The 22,886-nt window shown below is 37.1% G+C and overlaps 1 protein-coding gene across 1 annotated transcript in view; it reads left to right on the plus strand.

Moving 5' to 3' along the window:
* The first annotated feature begins 1,118 nt into the window (after positions 1–1,118).
* Positions 1,119–22,886, plus strand: part of GRB14 (growth factor receptor bound protein 14) — a 54,458-nt gene continuing 32,690 nt past the window's right edge. Inside the window, exons 1-2 of the mRNA XM_026037250.1 lie at positions 1,119–1,147; positions 1,453–1,585. Coding sequence (XP_025893035.1) covers positions 1,119–1,147; positions 1,453–1,585 — 162 coding nt within the window. The remainder of the gene's footprint in view (positions 1,148–1,452; positions 1,586–22,886) is intronic.

Raw genomic sequence — 22,886 nt, forward strand, 5'->3', positions numbered from 1 at the left:
CGGGGCGGGCGCCGCGCTGCCCGGGGCCGGCCGGGCCGGGGCTCCCGTCGCTGAAAAGTTGCTGGCGTCGCGGCGAGCGGCGCCTTCGGGCTCCTGAGCCGGCGCGGGGAGCAAAGTTGCGCGAGGCGGGAGGGCTCGCGGCCCCCGGGCGCCCGCCGTAAAAACTTGCTACGTTAAAAAGGTGCCGGTGAAGGCAGGATTATGCGGAACATCTTCTGCGGATGTGGATGTGTCTTTTTTTTTTTTTTTTTTCCCCCTTCTCCCCCCCTATTTCCCTTTCTCCTTCACCGCCGGGCGGTTTGCGGTTTGCGGTTTGCTGGCGGTCGGTCTCCCAGCTGGCGGCGAGCAGCGGCGGCGGCGCCGCTCGCACCTGCCCGGGGCTCCGCGCGGGAGCTCGGGCGGCGCTTCCTGCCGAGCGCCCGGCCGGGCTTGGGAGCGTGAACTTTAGGAAAGGTTAAAATGGGGCACACCGAGTTTCTCACTGCTCCTTAGCACTAGATTTCCCCTCAGATGGGCGCTCTGGGAGGACTGCCAGGAAGGAGAGCAGCGCCCTTCTCATCATCTCCTTATTCCGAGCTTTTCAGCACTTCTGTCATACCAGTTATGAAACATGGAAGAGCAGTTTAACAAAGTTAAATATTAACCTTGGGGCCATCAGCTCACTCGTGGAGAAAGAAATAAGAGTATTTTGGCCAATATTTGGCCAACTCAAATACTTGAGGTGTTTTGGGTGCTGCTCCTCGGTGCCCCCCCCCCCCCCAGACAGCGCCTGTTAGTGCCTGGCCGGAGCGGAGCGGAGCGGCCGCCTTCCCGCAGCGGCGGGGTGAGGCAGCGCCCGAGCGAGCAAACACGGCCTGATTATCTTCACAACTCGTGCAAATGCTGTCTGGAGGTTTAAATCTACGTAAGATTTAAGTAGCTGCGGACATCATATGCGGAGACCTGTATTTAAAAGAGGAGCTGCGGAGGGTCAGGTGCAAAAGCAATTAAAGAGAGAAATGAGTGTCTTACATTGTGCTGCTTTGGCTTCTCCATCACTTTGGCACCTGATCCGGAGGGAGAGGAGAGCAATTGCTTAACATACAGTTGTGATGTATTTGGGAGAAGTTATACGCCCCATGACTCTAGCACGTGTGCATAGAAACTGGTTTGAACACAGGGGCTACAAAGCATTCACCAATGCCTCTGGGAGCCAATATAAATATATCCATGCTCTCAAAGGCTTGCACATACTCAAACAACTTTATATGCAGAGCTGAATATTTGGCTTGTTTTCAAGTATTAATAAGGACTGTGTGTTAAGAGATTTAGGCTGTTTAAAAAAAATAACTGCACAAGAAAGCTAATTGCTGCAACCTGCATGTGCTGTCGTATTAGTGCATTATAGTTGGTTATTGCTATTTTAACTGAAATAGTAATTATCACTGTGTTTTATGTATTTTGTTGAAACAGGAGAAAAAAGAAAGATGCCAATATTTTGGAGATCTCATCAATTCCAAATCCTTTTCCTGAGCTGTGTTGCTCTCCATTTGCATCGGTTTTGTCAGCCAGCCTGTTGCCCAAGGTGACTTCAAGAAAAAAACAGGTTAGATTTATAAGTTATTGCTTGAATAGCAGTAATTTAGTTTCACAAATGCTTGAAGAAAGCCTCAGTTACCTATAAAAATATGTTTCTAATAAAGATGCACCGTATTTTCATACTGGATTAAATTTTCTCTGTAGTTCATCAATGATGGTGGAAAACGAGGTTTCAGAATCTGTGTCTAAGGATATGACTTGGTTCAGAGAGTCGCCATGTGACTGTGTAACTTGTTCTGGTGAAGTGGAGCCGCAGGCAGGCAGGATGCAGCATCCTTAGATGAAAAATTAATCTATCTTCTTCCCTTCCTCCCCACCTGCACTTATTGTCATTAGTGCCTTTGCACAGAGGGCTTTGATGGTCAGCGATCTGAGCTTGCTAGTAGAGCTGAAGCAAAAAGAAATTAATGGGTAAGGAGCAGATGCACATGGCTGTATTCTATGTGCACATGTAAGTCTATAACTGATGTTACTATATTTATGTAAATATAAATAAGAAATATATTCACGTATAAGCCAAGGGAAACTCTGAATGGAAAGACAGATGTAGCAGGATTCTGCCTTATTTCTGTTCATGTGCAGGGTGTTTGTTGTCCTGAGGAGCGTAGAGGTTAAAGAGGACAAGTTCCCAATTAATGGAAATTACTGGTCTGTTTTGCTTTCTAAAGCTGACCTGTCTCATTTCTTCTTTCGTTTTTTGTGACTATAAAGAATTTTGACAAGGAACACATGGAATTAAGGAAACTACCTCCTTCACAGTCTCTTTCCTAGTGGTCTGTGAAAACTCTGTTTAAACAGTTTGGAGTGTGATACTGGAGGTGTAAGAACTTAGAGTGCTGCTGCTGCTTATTCAGTGTTTAGATTTGCCTGAATAAGTTGTGTGGAAGCTGAAGTTTCTTGCAGTTGTATTGACTTTTCTGAATCTGGTGACCAATGGCTGTGCTTGTGCACCCGCTATAAAGAATAGATGCCTGAGGCTTTATTAGCAGATTTCTGGGTTCGCACATCAGTGAGAATTTTTTCCCCTTTAGTGAAAAAAGAGATGCCTGTTTGGAAATGCCAACAATTTAACTTTCTTCTGTGCTATGTTTTGCATATTATCTAAAATTAGCTATGGTGTTTTTCAGGGCTATTATTGCTTTTACTTCTTTCCTACAACAGAAAAAGTAATTTGAAGTAATTCTGGTCAGTTTGCATCAAAGTGGTGCTAATGCAGTACAGTAAAATCCTTCTAAGTTCATGCTCAGGGAAAGTAGAAACATTGATTATCTTTCTTCAGGGGGCAACAAGAACACTGAATTGGTAACTTTATCTTCGCAAACTTGAGGGCTAGAAGTCACATTTAAACAAATAGTTTAAATTATTTTGCTTTTTTAAATCGCTCTTGCTGTTTTAATTGTTGTGCTTGCAACTGGAGAATAGATTTACCAAGTATGATTTAAAAGCATTTCTTTCTTCTATGGTCCATTGAGTTTAAATTCAGTACCTGACTCGTTTAACTTCTGTTTCTTTTTAAAGGCTCTTGTTTTACTTGCTGTGACAACTGCTGCTCCCAGTTCTTCCATTTCTTCTGATTTTCTCTTAAAGACTGTAGCTCTCTTCTGTGAAAGCAGGATCTGTTAGTTTAAGACCTACTGAAGTGAGCTAACGTAATAATAGTATTCAGGCAGGGCCTGATTCAGTTTACAGAGCTCAGAAAAAATGTGAAGGGTCTTTCTGGTATTTTCATGAGACATATTAACAAGACCAGGGCTTTTTTCAATAGTCTTTCCTAGTTGTTTACGGCCATTCCTGGAAATGTGCGAGGTAGACCTTTTGTCAGACTGATTGTGGCTGTGTTTTTGTTCTTAATCTAAAATTATTAAGGATTAACACAAGGCATTTCCATGGCACATTCTTCTTTTGTCTACTTCGTGCAAGGTTTATCTGCAGTTACCTAATCCATGAACAAACCCTGCTTTGAATGTAATTTTGAAGGTAATGGATATTGAAGGTAATCAATATTACTGTTGCAGTTTAGTAATTTCTTAACTCTTAAGGGAAACAAACTGTGCTTAAGCACCCCCGTCTTTTTTTTTTTTGTTGTTGTTGTTGTAGACTGATAGCTGCCAGATTTTTTTTTCTAGCGCCTTTTTCATGATCTGTATGTGTTTTCAATGGCTCTTCTTCTACAATATTTTTTCTCCCCTTTTTTATTTTGTGCTTTTAAATTGGATATAATGAAAAAATACAGAATGAGGTCTACCTGTGTCCAATAGAAAACTGTTATCAAGATATGTGTTTTTAAAAGAAAAAAAAAAACCCTTTTGTCTTTTCTTTGTCTTTTTTATCTTTGGAAAACTTTCCAGCTTCCAGGAGAAATGTCAGAAATGCATACTCGCTATCTGTGATGATGCTGCTCACATTAGTGGCATTCATGATGTCTGAAAGACTGAAGATCTTAATTGAATACTTTTTTTTAAAATTATTATTTTTCCCTCCTCATGTAGCATATTACTAGTGTTTTGAGATTATGGTTTTCTAAGCTGAATTTCTTACTGCCTTCTGATGGTTCTTTATCTTAAGCCTCTCAAAGCACTGCACGTGCTGTTTGAAGAGGATGTCTGTTTGAGGGGCTGAGTTGCTGGAGCGGAGCTTCTAGAAGCCACTGGTCGGCCATGCAGCGGAGTAGTCGGTCACCCCCGTGTCTGGCGGGCAGGATATCAGCTCCTGAGCTATTCAGTTTCCAAAAAGAATAAGCAGTGCTTTTGTTTCTGATTGCTAACCAAATGGATTTGAGTGGAATAAAATGCTATTTGCCAGAGAACAGATTCTAACTTTATGTTTTTTAGTATAGTTTCTATTTTCTTTAGTCAAATGATGACATACGGGTTACTGTAGTTTATAAGCCTAGTTTTAACAGTTTTTATGATAACAAAGCAAGAATTGTTTTCGCTGCAGTGACAGTCTTTCCATTCTCAAGGATAAGCCAAAAAGTGTTTCACTGCAAAAGTAGTTCAAGGCAATTAATGCCTTGTTTCTTTAAATTAGAAGCGTAAAAATAAATCTCAAGTGAATCTCAAGGTGAAGAACACTCAACTCTTTGGCACATTATCTTTGTTTTTTTGTCTTTCATGATGCTCTAAACAAGTAGATATTTTTAATCATTTAAAATCTAAATATACTCCCACAATGTTCTTTCCAGAAATTCAGTTGTATTTGGAAACTTTAAATACATATTTGATTGTAGTGAAACTTCTTGCCTTAACAAAGACTATAATGTAAAGCTCTTTGGAGTAGTGCAGGCATTTCTATAAATATTTATTCTTCAGAATTTTTGATTAATACTGAGCATTGACTGTTATAATAGGAATGACATTTATGTTTCTTTCAGCTGTAGTTCAAGGTCTTCTAGCACATCCACTTCAAACTACATTTTTCATAAATGTACAAATAATCTTATTAATAGGTGTAAGTTGCTAAGTATCTGATACTTATGACAGATAAAAATGACTTTTTTTGACTGAAATATCTGTTTTCTTTTGACTTTTAAACAACAAAAGCAAAATTGAAAGGATTTTATTGAAATGTAAAAATTCATGGATTTCTAATCAAGTACTTCTTTTTGATTTTATCTTCTCTTTCATTCATTCTTTAGTGTCTTTACAGAGAAGACAAATTGCTTTCTGTCAAATTCCACATCAACTCTGAAAATTATTACAAATTAACCTTGTACTTTGTTACTGTCCAAAACCAAGCCAAGCAAACAGTCCAAATGTTCTAAGTTTACAAAAATAGCATGTCGTTATTTTTCTTTCTAATGTACAAAGTGGCTGAAACTTTTCTGGTTACTGAAGTGTGCTGGCTGTAACTTCTCTGGTTACTGATATATTTGCTCTATAAACTCTTATTTCAATTCATGTACATCAAACTTAAATGTTTCCTCTTTGTAGCTTTACAAAACTGAAAATTACCAACAGTGTCAAAGACTAGTAATCTTGAAAGAGGGAACTTCTGATACATAACAGTAGATGAGGTCTTTGTGTAGAAAGTCCACTCTGGAAATCTGGTTCTCCAAAGACTAGTGCCTTAGTAATTATTTCTTGAATTCCAAGTTGATTATCTGGTATTTTTTTCCCTGACTATTTCTTTGGTAGCAATACCTTGATAGTTGAAACTGAGTGAAAGTGCAGGAAACTTCTGCCCTGAAGTTGCTGAGCCAATTCTGATTTAGTTTTATTGACTTTGACTTAAAAGCATTAACCTCTAACCAGAGGAGCTTGAGTCTTCATAATTTTCAGGAGGAAAGATGTGATAAATGCTGGTGGTGTTTTTGTTTATAATTGTTGCCAGGAATGGGTGCATTTCTGTAGATCTAGTTTGGGAACTGCGATGTTTAGAACATTTTGTAACAGCTCCATGACTGCCATAGACAGATGCATGATTAGGTACTTCCCTTATCGACCAATCTTTTTCCAGGTTTCTTCAAAATAATGTTCTGGAAGTGTTGCTGGTAATCCATACCATTGGGTAGGGTGCAGGGGGTATTGTAACAACAGAACACTAGTGACTTTTCTGTCTATGGAGCACTTTCTGAACACTATCAAAGGAGATAACACCCCCACCTGATTTTGAGGGGCACATGGTCTTGGTTAGTCATTGGCAGTGTTTGGTTACAATGATAATTTTGTATAGTATCTTGGATTATTTTTTTCTCAATTATCATTATTATGCTATTGAAAAAAAAAAAAAAAAAAGAATGGTTTGGAAAGAGAAATGTATGTCAGTTATTTTAGGATGTGCCTGTGCTTCTAATTAGTGTATGGATGGATCGTTCCTGCCTATTTCTGGTGTGTAAGCGTGTGCTGTATGTCTGTCTGTTTGCTTCTTAACTTGGCGTGATATCCGGCAGCAATGCAAGATGCTGTAGATTGCTTGATGATCAGAAACGGATTTTTCAGCAAGGGCATTCTTAGTCTATAAATAGCCTTTTAATATTAGTTCTGTTATGATAACTCCTATTACTGATAGGAGTTAAGACCTTGAGTTTGTGAACAGCTGCAAGCACTTGATAATGACACAGAATGATATCAAATGTTGAGGAAATAGGCTCGAGATTTGCAAGATTTTCTCATAATCACTAGTATTTACTGCTATAGTGAGGGGGAAGCCCATAAAATAAGAGGGTTTTCTTATGACTCAATTGACAGAACTGTGTTATCAGTGTGCTTTCCAATCTGCCTTAAACCTATTTTGTGAAAATAGGCAGTTACAAAGTTTTGCAAGAAGTGTTTGTAACAGGGATTTAAGATTCTGCAAGTTTGTGCAGAGAATTAGTAAGGATGGAAAGCTGCACTGTGCTATCAGATACTGGCAAATTTAGAGTTGCACTGAAGAACAGTATTCAGCTTTTTTTCATTATCTAAGTTCAGATGTCACTGCAGTGCTAACACTTCCATAATCATTTGAGGGAAGATGAATAATCTGGTAAGAGGAGAAGAGAATATTTTTGCCACACTGGTGTGATTTTGATTATTTGGCTTTTCTCTAACATAAACAAGTGCCTCTGTGATTAGTGAGCCGTAGAAATATGCAGGAATATTCTCTCCCATTTTGGGAAGCAGACAAGATCTGAAATACTTAGAGTCTGGCACCCAGTATGTACTAGACACAAGGTCTGTGTAGTGCACTAATTATTCATTAAGGCTAAAGGGAAAGTGTCCACAGCCTGATTTTCATACTTCAGTGTTGTTCCCATAGCTCTAATGTCTTACTGCTAGCACTTAGTAATATATCTGAATGTTCTCATTAAGCTATATTTTTGAAGCCACTTTTTATTTGAAATTTTCTGACAGGATCTTCTTATGGGTATGTGACCTGTTCAGGAGGTAAGAGCTATCCAGTTTTAGATTTGTCTTGGGAAGCTTTTTTGTTTCTGCTGTAGATTGTCTTTGTTGTCACAGAATTGTGATAAGACGTTCATTTTCTGATTTGCTCAGTTAAGGTACACGTAGGAGAGAGAAAAGCCTTTTGGACTTCTCAAACAGGGAAGAAGCTGTGCTTTGCAGAGTTGAAGATGACTGCTCTGGTTTGTGAAGTTGAAGATGAAGGATTAAATCCTTCCCTCTATTTGAAATGATCTGGATTGAAGCTCCTTGCTTTAAGTTGAGTAAAGTTGGCTCTCATCAGTGTTTCAGCAACCAAAAATTCTGGAAGAGAAATGAATGTTTCAGAACAGAAAACATGGATTTGTAGTGTTCTGGTAGGCTGTAGTCCCAGATTAGCAATTTTCATAATGGTAAAACACTTTTTGTTTACTCTTTTCAGGTAACTTCAGAGCATGCAGCTTTCCAAAGAAGTTTGTGTGTGCTACACTCTCTAGACAATCCATTTTCACCCAAGTGTCCACAAAACTATTTATTAACATGATCCTAGGATAATATTCTTCTCATTTATGGAAATGAGGAACAATGTAGAAATGGATGTGCTGATGCTTTTGGTTGTTTGTTCCTGACCTTAAAACATGATCACAAGTGAGTTGGAAGGATTTAGGGAAAGTGCTGCCTTGCAGTTATTTAGAGTTTTGTACTTTATCCTTTGTACTTCTACTTAGGAGACAGTGAACTTATTAAATAATGTTTAAGATTAAACATTAATATATTCATCAAGCACCCAGGTGAAGTGTTGTAGCTTTTTTTTTTTTTTTTTTTTGAGTAGGAGGTGACCAAACAGAAGGTATGAAAGGTGATGCAGAATCCTATAATGTTTTTGTTATACTTTGGCACTAGATAGCAAAAGTTGATGTAAGGAATGAAAACTTTAGGGAAAATGGGATTATGTAGTTGCAAACTCTGAGGAAGTGGGTCTAGTGAATAATAAACTCATATTAGTTAGGGTTTTGCTAATCTGGAATGGAGACACGCCAAGTCCTGAATGAGTTTATGAACAGAAACCACTCAGATTTTCAGGCCTATCCTATCTGTAGGGTAACTTCAAATAAATAAGATGTAAGTCTATCACTGGGGAGGAAAAGAACGAGTAGCTCTAGGCTTCTTTCAGAGAGGTATTGTGGAAAAAGCACTTTCAGCCATTCTATACAAGGCTTATGTCCCAGAGCTTTTTGGCTCTCGACTGTCCGGTTCCAAAACTCCTTGAGCAACATTACTGTTTTGAAATAGGCATTGTGCTTACCCAAGTACTGAAATCATCTCCTAGGAAATTGTGTAGACTCCTCTGAATGAGATTGAAGAGGATATCTACTGTTGTGACTCTGAGACAAGAGAAAACATATTTCTAATTCAGTTCAAGCAAAAGTGTTTCCTGACCAAGCAAACAGCAAGAAAAATAACTTGTTCACAGAGCTCTCTTGCTTGTTCTATTCTCTGTTGCTGGTTGATTTCTGTGTACTAGTGACATGAGAGGACCTGCAGATTCTCAGGTGAAACTAGCTCCTTTGGAAGAGTGACCTATGAGGACATTGAAATTCAAGCCAGTGATTCAGTCATGGGACTAAGGAAGTTTTATGTGACCTTGTCCGCTTGCTTTCTTCCTGCGACCTGTATTTCTCTTTGTTTTGGCTCCATGTATGTCATTGAACATTTTTTTTCTCTGGTAAATTAAGTCATGACAAAAATCAATCTTCAAATACAACCAGGTTGCAAACTTCCCGTCGGAAAGAGCAGATTCTTAAAACTGCTGTCTGAGAATCTTTTCTTATGCCTGTGCAAGGGTCAGTTTGACCCAGTCATATCAAAGCTATAAATGAGTGAGGAAGAAGATACATATGTTACTTCACAAGTAATTCTGTTTTAATGCAACTGTTTCTGCAAAGGAATTAGTTCTTATGAACCATGTAAGAGGTTGTATTTTAGAATACAACCATGTATTTTAGATTCTGTTGGAGGAATAAGTCACATTTCTTTGTATCAGGTGGTGTGGGAATAGAGAAACAAGAAGTGACCTATCAAACCTTGATTTTTTTTTCTTTTCTGTGGAAAAATCCTGTTTCAAGTAAACTAAATAAATACTTAGCAACTGCACCTATGTGAAAAATAACTGTATAAATTACAGTCATCTTGATAGCATAACTGATTTTTTTTTCTAATAGAGACAGAGGTGCCTGACAAAAAGTACAGATGGGGTAACAGATTCTGTGCAGAGGATGCAGATAGTATAACTTACCTGTCTTTATGTTGCTCTTGTGTAATAATATCCTACCTTAACTTAATGGAAAAACAAGCATAGCTGCCAAAAAGAACTTGACAGCCAAGAGCATCGAAGTGCTTAACAAAATTGTCTTTTCTAGTCTTTTTTTTTCTATCTACAGAGACAAAAACAGTCTGATTTTCATGTTTGCCCTTATTGCCAATAATGCCCACATTCTTGTTGTTATCTGGCATAGTCAGGAACAAAAGCAGCTGTTATGACTCCTTATCCAATACCTTAAGTACAACATTGACCTTCCTCTAATAGCGAGATATATCTATTTCGTACTTCGTTATAAAACCCCTAGTTGGAGCTACTAACTCTTAGGAAGAGCCTTTCAATTCTTGTGCACCTAAGTTAGTCACACTTTAGTGAAAGTATCTACACAGTGTAGAACTGTACCAGAACCAGAACTGTAGCTGGTGACCTAGTGATAAAAATAGGAGTGAGAAGCTCTATGAATATACTCATTTTACAGAGCTCTCAAGCAAGTGGCTGCATCTGTTTTCTTTCCTGGGCACAACCAAGACAACTGTTTGCAAACCTGCTGTGGACAAACCAATATGTGTAGGAAGTAAAGTCTGCAAAGCCTTTGGTTCTCACCTTTATCAGTAGAACCCATGTTGACTTTCAGGTGGTGAAACAACTCTTTTGCACTTAAAAGTTGAGGGATGTCTTTTAATTAGATCAGTATTCATGAAATTTAAGGTATGAAGGTGTTTCTCAGTGCATGTTTGAGCATTTCTTAGTGCAGTTGATGGGCATTGTTTTTAATATACCTAAATGATTGCGATCTTTTGTTTAAAATCAAATCTGATTGTTTTTTACTAAATCGTATATATAGGTGTTTGCTTATTTTTCAGATAGATGTGGCTTGTGTATATGCCTGGAGTAGATAAGATACAGATAGTCTCACTTCTGAAAATAATCCTTGGCTTCACCTTGCAGGCAAATAGGTCAATATTATTCATAGAACAAAAAGCTGTATGTGCTCTGCAAGTGACAAGGACCTTCAATATCTGTAGGAAAGGGTTACACTTGCTTCTATCTGAATGTAGTCACGAAGATAAACCAAGATTTACAATTGTATTTTGAATACTTTTCCATAAGATCCAAAGAAAAAGATGGTCGAGAAAGCTTTTTGCTCTAGTGCTGCACACACGTGTAACTTTATTCCTAGGAGTAAAATGTCTACAGAATCAGGCTATGATACCACTATTTGTTTTCTGAGTCTTGCAGCAAAATTTGAAAGTCACATTAGAGAATTTTGAGAACATGTTCCCATAGGAAATAAAAACTGTGTGCCTGAAAGGTGAAACCCTCATTGCAATCACTTGACATTTATCATAGTTATGTGTAGTAGAAAAGGACATTCACTCCAAGTATTACAAAATTAACACTTTAAACTTGATCTCCAGAATATTTTCTTCTGAGTTCTTGAAACAATCAAAAGGATTTGGGGCTTGAGCTTTAGAGAAAAATAAAGTAAATAAGTATAATATCTAATATATAGAAGATGACAAAGTTACTAAGGTTTTGTTGCTGCTATAGGCTCAGTGTAAAATGAACCAAGGTTAAACCTGTTCATTTATTATGGATCCAGGAAAATGGCTCATGTATGTCGTATTTTAACTGTTTTTATGGCTTTATTGAAAGCTTCTGTTTTAAAGCTAGCTGAACAAGGAACAAATTCCTGTCGCCACACAAAATCCCTTTATGACTTATCATCATCAATTTCTCATAACTCTTTTTTTCACCCTATGTGTCCTGATCAAGGACAAAAGGTTTTGAAACTGCAGGAAAATATTTGTCTTTACTTTCTATTCCTGGAAAATATTTTGTTACTCTTTGACAGCTGCAGGTAAAATGCCAACATGTCACAGGTTATAGTGTTTGTAAGAGGTTTTTTCTTTTTCTTTTTTTTTATTTACCTTGTTTGTTCATTTTGTTCAGCAACAGAATATATTTAAAGGTCCTCCTGAGTTTTAGGATTTCAGGAAGATAACTTGGGACAAGAATAGATGCTTTGAGTTCATGAACTCTAAAGCATCTTATTGGTACCAATGACTTGTTTTGCCGCTTAAACTCTTAAAACAACAAATGACATTAGATCATATTATTATTTACTTTTCTCACTTTTCATGTATAATTTCTGGGGGCCTGGATTGGAGATCTTTGTTTTCTAGATATTCTGGGATTGCTGAAGAGTGTGCTCATCTTCCAGTTATTCATTGAAAGGGAAAAACACTTTCAATAATGTGATAGGTGTATTTTGGCATGGATTATTTCAGGATTTTCCAAGGCAGTTATGAATGCGTTCTTAGCATGTGCCTGAGATATCTGCTAAATAATGCACTTGCAGTGGCTTTTGGGGGGAGGTGGCAGTAGTCTGCATGCCTCATGCGTTAGTGCTTGAGGTATTTGTATCAAGTATTCATAATAAATTTTGCAGACCATTTATCACCATCGTCAACAGTGAACAGTGTTTGTGATGCTAACTGCTTTATCAAGTGATATAAAATATCTCTTTACTAATCTGGTTTACAAGAGTGTTCTCGGTACTAATGCTGCTTAAAAACATTAGAAAATTATTTTGCCTGCTATTAAGCATGTTAAGCATGTTCAGACACATATAGCAAGGTTATAACTTCCCTTAGCATCTGCAAAAAATTGCCTTTTTAGAGAGAGAAAGAAAGAAAAAAAACAGATTTTATTTTTCATTGAACCATGTAAATGAAACTAGATTTTTCACACAAATACTTGGTGCATAAAGGAAATATATTTGTGTTTCAAAGGTAGAAATCACATTAAATAAGAAAGAGAGGAATCTTTGCCTCTGCTTTCATAACAGCAGTAAATAATTTTTTAAATTCCATGGACTAATTCCAGCTACTCATATGTTCAGTTGCTGTCCCGAAAGATCAGAAAAACCTAAGCATATTTTGTTTGCTGGAAAGACTTGAATTTTGCAAAGGGGAAACAAAACAAAACAACAAACCCCCCAAAATGTATAACCTGTAAAAGGATAAAGGTCTTTACAAATTTGTGAGGGGTGTTGATACTGAGGATAGGTTTCTGAGCAGCTGATATAATTGCATGTTGTTTTGCTTGTTATTTCATACAGAAATAACAGTGTGTGCCTTTCCAAGGACAGAAGACAAGTTTTCAAGCGCTTTGGTTGGCTGATTGTAGTTAGTCCTACCCCAGTGTCTTCTGTAGTTGGCTTTGAGTAGGACTGGATTTGTATAAGCAGTGACATTTACTTCATTCTTACCTTCTCTTTGCACTGACTCTCAGATACTTGCATTAGGAGAAGCTTGGCTTCAAGAAGTACTGCTGAGTGTTTTGTTCCATTTCATGTTAGCACCTGGGAGAAGCTTGTTGAGCTCTGTGGAAAAGCAAACATGAGTTTGAGTTCGAGAAGAGTAACGTTACCTACCAATAGCTCTGCAGAAACGGGTAGGGCACTTATATTAATTTTGTAACTCTCACTCTAATATAGGGCAATAATGAACTTGTGCAGTGTAAACAGCTTTAAATAAAAGTGGCTGTATTTGTATATTTTGAAATATTTTCTTATGTCTGTAGTGTTATAGAAGTCTTTGCATTCTGATAAATGTAGATTTTTTAAATTTCATTAACTGTAATATATGTATACTTATAATATTTTTTCTTACATATTTTTAAATATATAAAAACTTTATTTTTTTCTATATAAAAATAAATACAACAAACACTATGTTTTTTCCCCTCTCTTGTCATTATAATGTAACTTATGGGGGAAAAAAAGATTCTTCTTACAGATTAATGCAGTTTATAAATGCAAAGTGCCATAATTGCATTTCAAAACATTAAAATATAGCTCTGTAGAAAGCTGAGCATCAGACCCTAATGAAACAGTATTAGGGTCCACATTCAGAGACTTCAAATTAGTCTTATATGTTGCATACTATTTTCACACGCTGGCTCACATGTTCACTGCAAACAGTTCACCAGACACTTTGGGAATGAAGCTAGCACTGACTCAACGACAGTAGTTTGTCTTTTTTTGGGTTGTCTGGCAGAAATGTAGAACTTGGCAAAATCATTTTGCCAGAGTACGGTAGGTTTGCCCAGTGTAACTCGGAGCAGTGGCAGTATCTGTCTATAAACTTAGAAATACATGTGGAAATGAAGTATGGAAATACTGCTCCCTGCTAAAGCAGATACATTGATTTCTAAGTTCAAACCAACTATGACTAATTCATCAGTTTGATTTATTTTGTAAATGTGCAGATATTTTTCAAAAATAATTGCTGTATAATGTGCCTGAATCACTGTTAATAGACTCCTTTGTTACTCAGAGGCTTTTAATATACCAGCCAGTGTGAAAAATGAAATTTCACTGAAATACTGCCACGGTATTAAATGGTTCTTTTGAGCAATTTACACAGGACACAGCATGTATGTCTTATGGCATAAATCCAGTGGGTCCAAAGTAGTATATGAATGCATGATTTTATTGAATTAAAGATCTGTGATATTCTTTCAGATTACTTCCTTATTTCAGTTGGAAAGAAAGCCTATCAACACGTAATTTTTTATGTGATTTTTTTTATTACATTTTATTATTTTGATTATATCTTCCCTCCCAGACTTTGATGTGAAGAAGATGATATTTCACATGTTCTTAGATGATTTGTGTCCTGATAATTTGGTATCTGCCTTGTTATACTTCACAGAAGATGGTGATTTAAATATTTAATTTGAAGTTTACTTTTCCCAGGCCTCATCATCACATGCTGTGGTTTCTTCCCTCCTTCAAATCTTCACTTGCCAAAGTTTTATTTTCAGCTGTTATTATTTGCATTATCTGCATAGTAGGAGATGAAGCGCTCTGTATTTGTATTGGACTCCTTCTGGTAAGCACGGAGCAGTATGTGGTACTAAGTTGGAGGGGAGAAGTGTGTAACTTTGCTCAGTGCAGCATTCGAAATGTTAGGAACTTGGTTTTAACTCAAGTGTGTACTTTCATGGTGAAAAATAATCCACTGCAATGGATTGCCTTTTTTTTTTGTTTTTTTTCCTTTCTCCTTTGGGAGATGAGCATCCTTCTCTGTGGGAGTGAAGATTCTTCTTTTCTTGATAAACACGAGCTGAGGTAGTATTCTTATATATTCTTTCCTATTTTAAAACATTGATATTTTCACTCTATTACCAAATTGCTAATAGTTACTAGCTTTAGTTCACTTTATAATTATGCCTGAAGATAAAAATAATGGGGGTGTGAGGAAGCAGCTGCATAAGGTGTTGCATTAGGTAGGCACTGGATTGACGCAGTTACAAAAATACTCAGGTGCATATATTTTTACTAAGAGCTTGCTGTATGCCAAATATAAGTGCTGGTTTTTGGTAGTGGTGTTTGTATCTGTGTATGCAGAATTCCTCCTGAAAATCTCTCTCCTCTCCGTTCAGAAGATGCTTCTGGTGCTTCTGTTACACTACCCAAATCTTGTCCTGATACTGGAATACTGCAGGGCAGAAAGGCAGCAGGCAAGAGAGGGGCCTGGGTGTAAGGAGTGAAGGGTGTGCACGCGCACACCTACCCACACACACATGTGTAAACTTTGGGTTTGCTTCTTGTGGACATTAGAAACTAACATGCAGGTCAGTTGCAATATCTTTTTTTGATATAGCCTTCAAGTCAAGTGCCATTGATCTGAATATTTCTGAACAGTTTCTTTTAGACACTGAAGGCAAAAATTACCTTTTACTTTAGTAACGTAACTTCTGGTTTTTGTAATGAATAAGGACCAGGAAATTAGGAATGTAAAAATGTTTTTTTAATGCTGCATAGTCAAGAGAACTTCACACGAAATATTATTTTCGGCTATCATTACCAATCATTATGTAATTACTTCTGGCATTACTGCTTGTGCTCAAAGTCTAGTTTTATTAATTATGATACTGTAAAAATTGCAATTCTTTTAGGTCTGTCTCCCTCACAGAAGGTAAAATTTTGCATTATTGATGTGATAATCTGTCTGTTCTGCTGGGCTTTTTTTAAGCTTTTTTTCACGTTTTAATTCCAAATACCTAATATACTTTGTCCAAAACCTTTTCATACTTCTGTTCTAAGATCTGGTATGAAGTACTTATCATAGTTGACATGTTCTATTCGTAAGTAGTATATTTGTAAGGAAAGCTGCAGGATCTGATTTAAATTCCAAGGGATCTTTTAGCACAGGCAGAAGAACCAATTTCCTAATAGGCATATGGTATTGTGCATATTGAATACAATTAAAAACAGGCTTATATAGAATAGAGATGCATCTGAAACCAAAAACATTCTATAAATAGTTGATTATAAAATGAGAATATGGTGTAGATTGCTCAAATATAGGCCTGATACATGTATGCAATTGGCAAGATTCTTTTGTGTCTTTAACCCACCTGTTTTTCTGGCCTGAAATGACACACTGCTTTAATCATTCCCCTCACTGCAAAAATGGTCACTTAGCACAATTGTATTGAGAACTAGCAATGACAGTTCAAAAGGCTAAGAGCATGAAAGCAATTTTTCAGTTTTAAATTTGGGTTCCCTAGGATGAAGGTTGATGAGCTAAACGAGAAATTTTATGTAAATTGATACTTTTAAAAAAATACCTGGAGTCAGACAAAGCATTTGGGTTTGAAACATCTCTTCATGAGGACAGCTTGAAGAGTGGAATCATTTAAAGATGCATAAACATCACTTATGCCCTCTTTGTCCAATACCACAAAGAAAGAGTAATGGTGTGAAAAGATGTGAAGACAGTTGAAGGGCTTGAGTGTGAAGTAGGTTTCGGGTGTTTGGAAGACTTCAGGAGCAAACTCTTATTTTTAATGGAATATTTTGTCCAGTGACTTGTCAGGGAGCCTGAGAGAAAATAACGTAATAAGCATAAGATGGGCCTGACCAGAATTTCAATATAGAATTAGGTCTTAGAGATAGGTTGCTAGTTTAAAAAAAAAAACAAACTATTTTTATGAGTATCTGTTCTGCCTTAATTACTTGTTTCTGGCTCAGTTACTTGGGATGTGCAAGTTATATGTTAGTCATGAAAGAATCTGTGAACTGCCTGGAATTCAGTTCTTTGTCGTACCTTACTTGTAGATACTATGTTATCTACTCATGGCAGAGGCTGATCTGATGCTAGAGATTGAATTTGTGGATGATAGGAAAGAAAAATGTCAGACCAGCATTTTGAGACTTCGTGGAAGAGGTCTGTTTAGGTGCATGTGCTGTTTAGAGGAGGGCTACTGGCTACCTCACTGATGAAGATGCTGGCACCTAACACCCTGCTTCAGAAGGTTTCTGGAACAAATTTTTGCTTGGAATATGGACTGTTTACATTCAAGTAGGCTTCTACAGATGCACTCTGGTACAGTGGTCAAATACCATTTGACCAGTCACGGTTACTGCTTTTAGAATCGTGAAATTCAGCTTCTTGATACCACAACTAATAAATAAAACCAAAACATGACTGACTTTATAAAGCCCTATAGTTCTGCTATTGTATGGTAGGGATGTTTTTTTCCATTTCATGACACTCCAGCCTCTATTATCAGTTGAACTTTACAGAATATTTTGTACATAAATTTGTAAATGAATTTTGCATGTAGTAGGAAGTTCCTACTTCCTACTTCCTTCCTGTAGGAAGTTCCACAGGAACTTAAGGAAGCATTTCTTCACTGTGAGGGTGACAAAGCACTGGAACAGGCTGCCCAGCCTGTTTTGCATGTAGTAGGAAGTTCCTACTTCCTACTTCCTTCCTGTAGGAAGTTCCACAGGAACTTAAGGAAGCATTTCTTCACTGTGAGGGTGACAAAGCACTGGAACAGGCTGCCCAGAGAGGTTGTGGAGTCTCCTTCTTTGGAGATCTTTAAAACCCGCTTGGATGCAGCCCTGTGCCACGTGCTCTAGGTGACCCTGCGTGAGCAGGGGGGTTGGACTCGATGACCTCTGAGGTCCCTTCCAACCTTCGGCATTCTATGATTCTATGATTCTATGTATATTGTACAAAGTTATGTTACATAGCTGCAACGAGATTTAGGTAGGCGTATATATGTGTGTGTGTGTGTCAGAGACAGAAAGAGAGGGTAGTAAGTGCAAAGAGCTTTTTCAAAAGCCTTAAAATTTAGTCAAAATGTACTTGGTCATTTCCCGTGCCTTGTATGATTTTGATAAGTTTAGAGGCACAATTAATGTTGTGCTCTTGCTTGTCCCTCTTCACTTCATGAACAAATCTTTTATATGTTTTTCAGTTTCTTCTTGCCTTCTTTGAACATCTAACGTTCTTTGTACAGTAACCAAGGAAATTGGCAGTGTTTAGTGTTCTGTTCATAGTCTTTTTCTGTTGGCAGAAATCCTTTGGAAAAAATCAGCTTTTTCATCATTTGAGGAGAGTGCTTGGCCATTTTCTAGCTCTAGTACTTTAGTTTCCTCTTGAATGAATTAGGCTTCAAGAAGTCAGAACTTGACCTTCAGACTTTGTTATCTAGCTGTGAAGTGTATCAAGAGCCAGTGCTGAATAGTTATTTCTACTGGTAGTAAATCTCTTGCTTCTTAGGCTGCATAGCTGTGTAGGAAGGGAGAGACTTAAACTGTATGCAGGGTGTTGCTGTTGATGACAGTCCTGTTCTAAAAATCAAAAGGTATTTCCCATGCTTGTATTATGATGCTTCTGTGTGTTACTTTCAGCACACTAGGATACATAAGTAGATGAAAAAATTGTAGATTCTGTTTCTTTTGATAAATTGAAGAAATTTGAAATTTTTGAAATGTTTATCCTGTGGATAGTGGCTCTTTATGCTGTCCCCTTGTTTTTCTGCCTTGTGGGTCAGAAGCACAGACAGGAACTATCCTAACAAACCCCTTATTGCCATAAGGAGGAGAAAAAAGGTCATGACTATGGGACCACAACTTTTGAACCAGTATACATCTATTCTAAAATGGGAAATTTTTATCCTCATTCTCAGCCATCTTGGTCTCTTTCATTTAGTGGTGTCTTCTTAAGTTTTGTTTTTCAAAGTTACCATTATTCAGCCGCTGTCAACATTTTTATCTCTACTTATTTCAGGACAAGTTGGTTTGCATAAGGAGTTATGTAAGAAGAGGTTTGGTTTCTCATAGTACAGCACATAGTGGCTGCATGGGGATCAGTATAAAGCAAGGTCAAACTTCCCAAGATTACATGTCCAATTTTACTAAGCCAGAGTTTGTAGGTTTTATTTTGTTCATTTAAGAAACAGAGGTTTACTACACCTGGGACTCTGAAGCCAACAAACAAGTTGTTTTTACTGATTTTTGGTCAGTCCAGTAACGTACTTCACCTCTCCTTTCTGTCTAGCAGACCCTATTTGATACCTTGGACTATTGACTAATAATTCTAGCAATATATGCATATATACCGGTAGAATGATGCATACCTGGACATCAGTAATATTAACGTGATACGTCTACTTTGATTCCTCCTACTTTTTGTTTCTTCACTAATTCCTTTCCATTTGGCCATACTTATGAAGGACTGAGCCGCAGGGACAAGTTCTCACTGTGTTCAGCTGACAGCCTTAGTGCTTTCCCTTCATTTTTTACTAGACTTTTCTTTCTCTCAAGATATTTCAATATATTGTGATTTCTTTGAAGTCTTTTTTTTTTTATTTTTGCTGTTGTGTAATTTCCACCTCCTGCCTTTGCCCTAAGATAACATCCTGTGCTTTCTCTTTAGATTGCTTAGACTGCTTTTCTGAACTAGATAATTCCCTTCTCCAGGAGATTAGCAATTAAATGGTATCTAGACTAAATGGCAAGTGGAGGCCTTTGCATGTTTATATTACTTAAGAACCAGAAATAACACTGGTTGTCTATGCAAGCCCTCGTTTTTTGGTCCTATCGATTGTAACTGTTGTTGGACCAATGTCTGTCATCATCCTGTTGTGCATCCTTTTTGACAAGACTTTTAGGATAATTGTAACAGAAACAGAAAGTGTAAATTTACGATCAAGTGGTTGTGTGGACAGGCTATATGTGGTGAAAGGAAAAAAGAAAGACAGACAAGCCAGAGAAATTCTGAATGTAGATCACCATAGCTTGTGAAGAGAGGAGAAATTTATTACTGACCTGTTTTTACATATGACTAAAGAATGTTCAGTCTACATATCCTTTTTTATATTTTTTTTTAAAGAAATGATAGAGGTAAGTATCATTCAAATGTAGCAAATTTTTGGAATTATACATCTCTCTATATTTCTATCATCCACTTAAAATTACCTTCTTGTTCAACTTTTATCAAATGACTTAAACATTTTTGCCTGTAATCGTGGAGCCTGATTCCATTCCCAGCTGGTCCCTAACTTTTTTGTGTTCCTCTAGTGTCATTAAGGTTTATCAAGCAGTCTGCAATAAAGCAACAGTATCTAGCTCAAGGTATTTGGTCGTTTGAGAAGGCTTACTAGCTTTATTGCTGGACTTACTGTTTATTGGGATTTTATGCTTTCACTGCAGGGAACACTGCTATGTGAATAAGATGAAAGACAACTTGAAAGATGCTGCAGGATAACACTATTCTACAGTAGTTATGCTTCATTGTTACAAACCATCAGTGACTTAGAGAAAGCAGCCAGAGATGGTACGGGGTTGAGAGGATACTGTAGTCTGATCCGGTAAAGCAGTTTTGGGGATTTTATACCAAATGGCAAAGTACTTGAGCATGAAAAGCAACTATTTATTATGCTGGGTTAGCCTACGTAACCTTTGTCATATCTGTTCTCAATGTTTCTGCTTCTACTCTAAGAATTCTGTGAAAATTATCAAGCTATATCTTCTTCAGTTTAAATGTAAAACTTGCTTAATCTGACTGAGTCTACATTCTTTTTTCTTCCTTTGACCTCCTTGGGAATGTGTAGACAATAAAGGCTTTTTTATCTTTGAAACTGTGCTATAGTTCAAGACAGAATTTCTGTATAAAATAGTCGATGGGAAAGAATGTGTCAAGAAAACAAACTTTCTTCTTCCTTCTTCTTCCTTCTTCCTTCTTCTTCTTCTTCTTTTTTTTTTTTTTTTATATATATTTTAGGATTGCTGCAAAGGAAACAGGAAACTAATTGGTCTCTTAATGATGTTATTCAGAGACTCAGTTTTAGCTTCAGCAAGAGATCTGCTCTACTGAGAAACCAGCAACATGGTGTGAAAAACCTGGTAGAAACAATAGGTACTTCTTTTTATAGCCAATATCTTTTCAGAAACATAGAGTGCAGCCAGAATGTGGCAGTAACAGATTTGCTTTCTCTTGTGCTGGAACACAGCATTCTATTTATCTCTGACAAGCGATGGATATGTTGGACAAACTGCACTATTAAATACTGAAAGCCTCATTTAAATAATGTTAACACTTTGACACAAATTGGGACAAGCTATTCAAACATAAGGCTGATAACATTCTGCCCTTAACTTCTTTGTACACAGAAAACAAAAAATTGTAGTGTCTTTAGTGGCTTTGTATTGAAGTTCTTTTCTAGTCAGGCTTCATAAATGACTTCTTTGGGAAATGCACTAGTACATGGATAATTTCTACTATATTGCTGGTTTAGGGGATAAAGAACACTGGTGCACTGAGGGCATTTGATATTCTCTGTTCTTTTTTGCTTTTCAAAACATTTTTAATGATGGAATACTGAAGTTTCTCTTTCAAGTCAGATTTGTTGAATTGAAGATTTTTCATCCTCTCCCCTTTTTGAGGTCCTCTCTGTCTAACCAGGTATTTTTCCACCATTATTATATGTATGGTTAGTGGATTTTAAGTGTCACTGTCATATGCAGTAGAACATTAAATTGTTATTACGCAATACATAAAATATAAAAACTATATGAAGTTAAGATTTAGCAGTCAGTGTGGAAGCAATGGGTGAGTTTAGTAATCAGGCTAGTAGGCTGCTCATCTCCATCTATCTAGCTGATTTCATGAGCACTGAATTAATTGATGATGATTAATTGATGATAAATTAAATTGATGAAGAAAAGTACGTTTGAAAGGATCCTCATATTCACCCTGGCAAAAATTAAGTCAGCTCTGAGTATTTATCTCCTTAACTTGAAAGATACGGTTGTTAAACTTCAAAAGGGCTATGGTTGGGGGAAAATACAGACTACAGCCACCTTGATTGTTATTTTAGCCGATATCTGAGAATTTTCTAAGGAATACTAAGTTAGCTCCCAGTGAGGATAATGGGTCATAGAGCATGTACATTTAGTCTAAATAGCTTTGCTGTTCTGGACTGTGTTGGTTGGACACACTGAACCATGTAAAAGAGCACCGGGATTTGGACACAAGGAGATGGTGGTGCATAGCTAGAGGGGAGAGGAGCCTATAGAGAAATGGGCTTGTTCTAAAGTTGGATCATGTAACATTTTCAGCTGAGTTTTACAGTTATTTTTCCTTGTTTAAAGATTTGGCCCAAGTTTCACTGGATTCCATTTATGTAATTATTTTTAATGGATAGGAAAGTGGATCTCCTGTCTTCCTAGCTGACATATGTATTTCTATCTGCTATATTAGATTAACAGGGGAGTAATGTGCATTGTGTCGTAAGGTTGAAAAGTGCCCTGTGGTTGATTAACTGGCCATAAGTGAGTGATACTTAGGAGACAGGAATAGGGAGCCTTTTACCTTCCGTAGGGCCAAGAGAATTTTCAAATATGTTTAGGTTAATGTTAACATACACATTTAGCATTGTCGAATGAATGACATAGCAAAACAACCCTGAGACTGACTTTTAGCATGGCCTGCGAGAAGTTCTCCACTCTGATTTGAAGGTTATTGTGAGTGACAAGCTGAATTTACTCAGGTGTAGCCAGCTGTTCTAAAAATAAATAATTTATTCCAAGTTTATTTTTATTTCAGAGTCTGCCTTTCTGTCCATTATTATTTATTTTCTGTAGTAGTTCTTCTTTTGAAGAACTTTGATTGTATCAACAACTTCTCCAATGTGATTTGTATTACCCTGCTGATTTTTCAGAAGTATGATGTTTACTGAAAACCATCCCAGGGACTGCTTTGAACAAGATGGGGAAATCTTCATTTTTGATAAATATAAGACTTTCATCC

The sequence above is a fragment of the Nothoprocta perdicaria genome, unplaced genomic scaffold, assembly GCF_003342845.1.
Source record: "Nothoprocta perdicaria isolate Ctin4 unplaced genomic scaffold, notPer1 scaffold_0, whole genome shotgun sequence".
Lineage (NCBI taxonomy): Eukaryota > Metazoa > Chordata > Aves > Tinamiformes > Tinamidae > Nothoprocta > Nothoprocta perdicaria.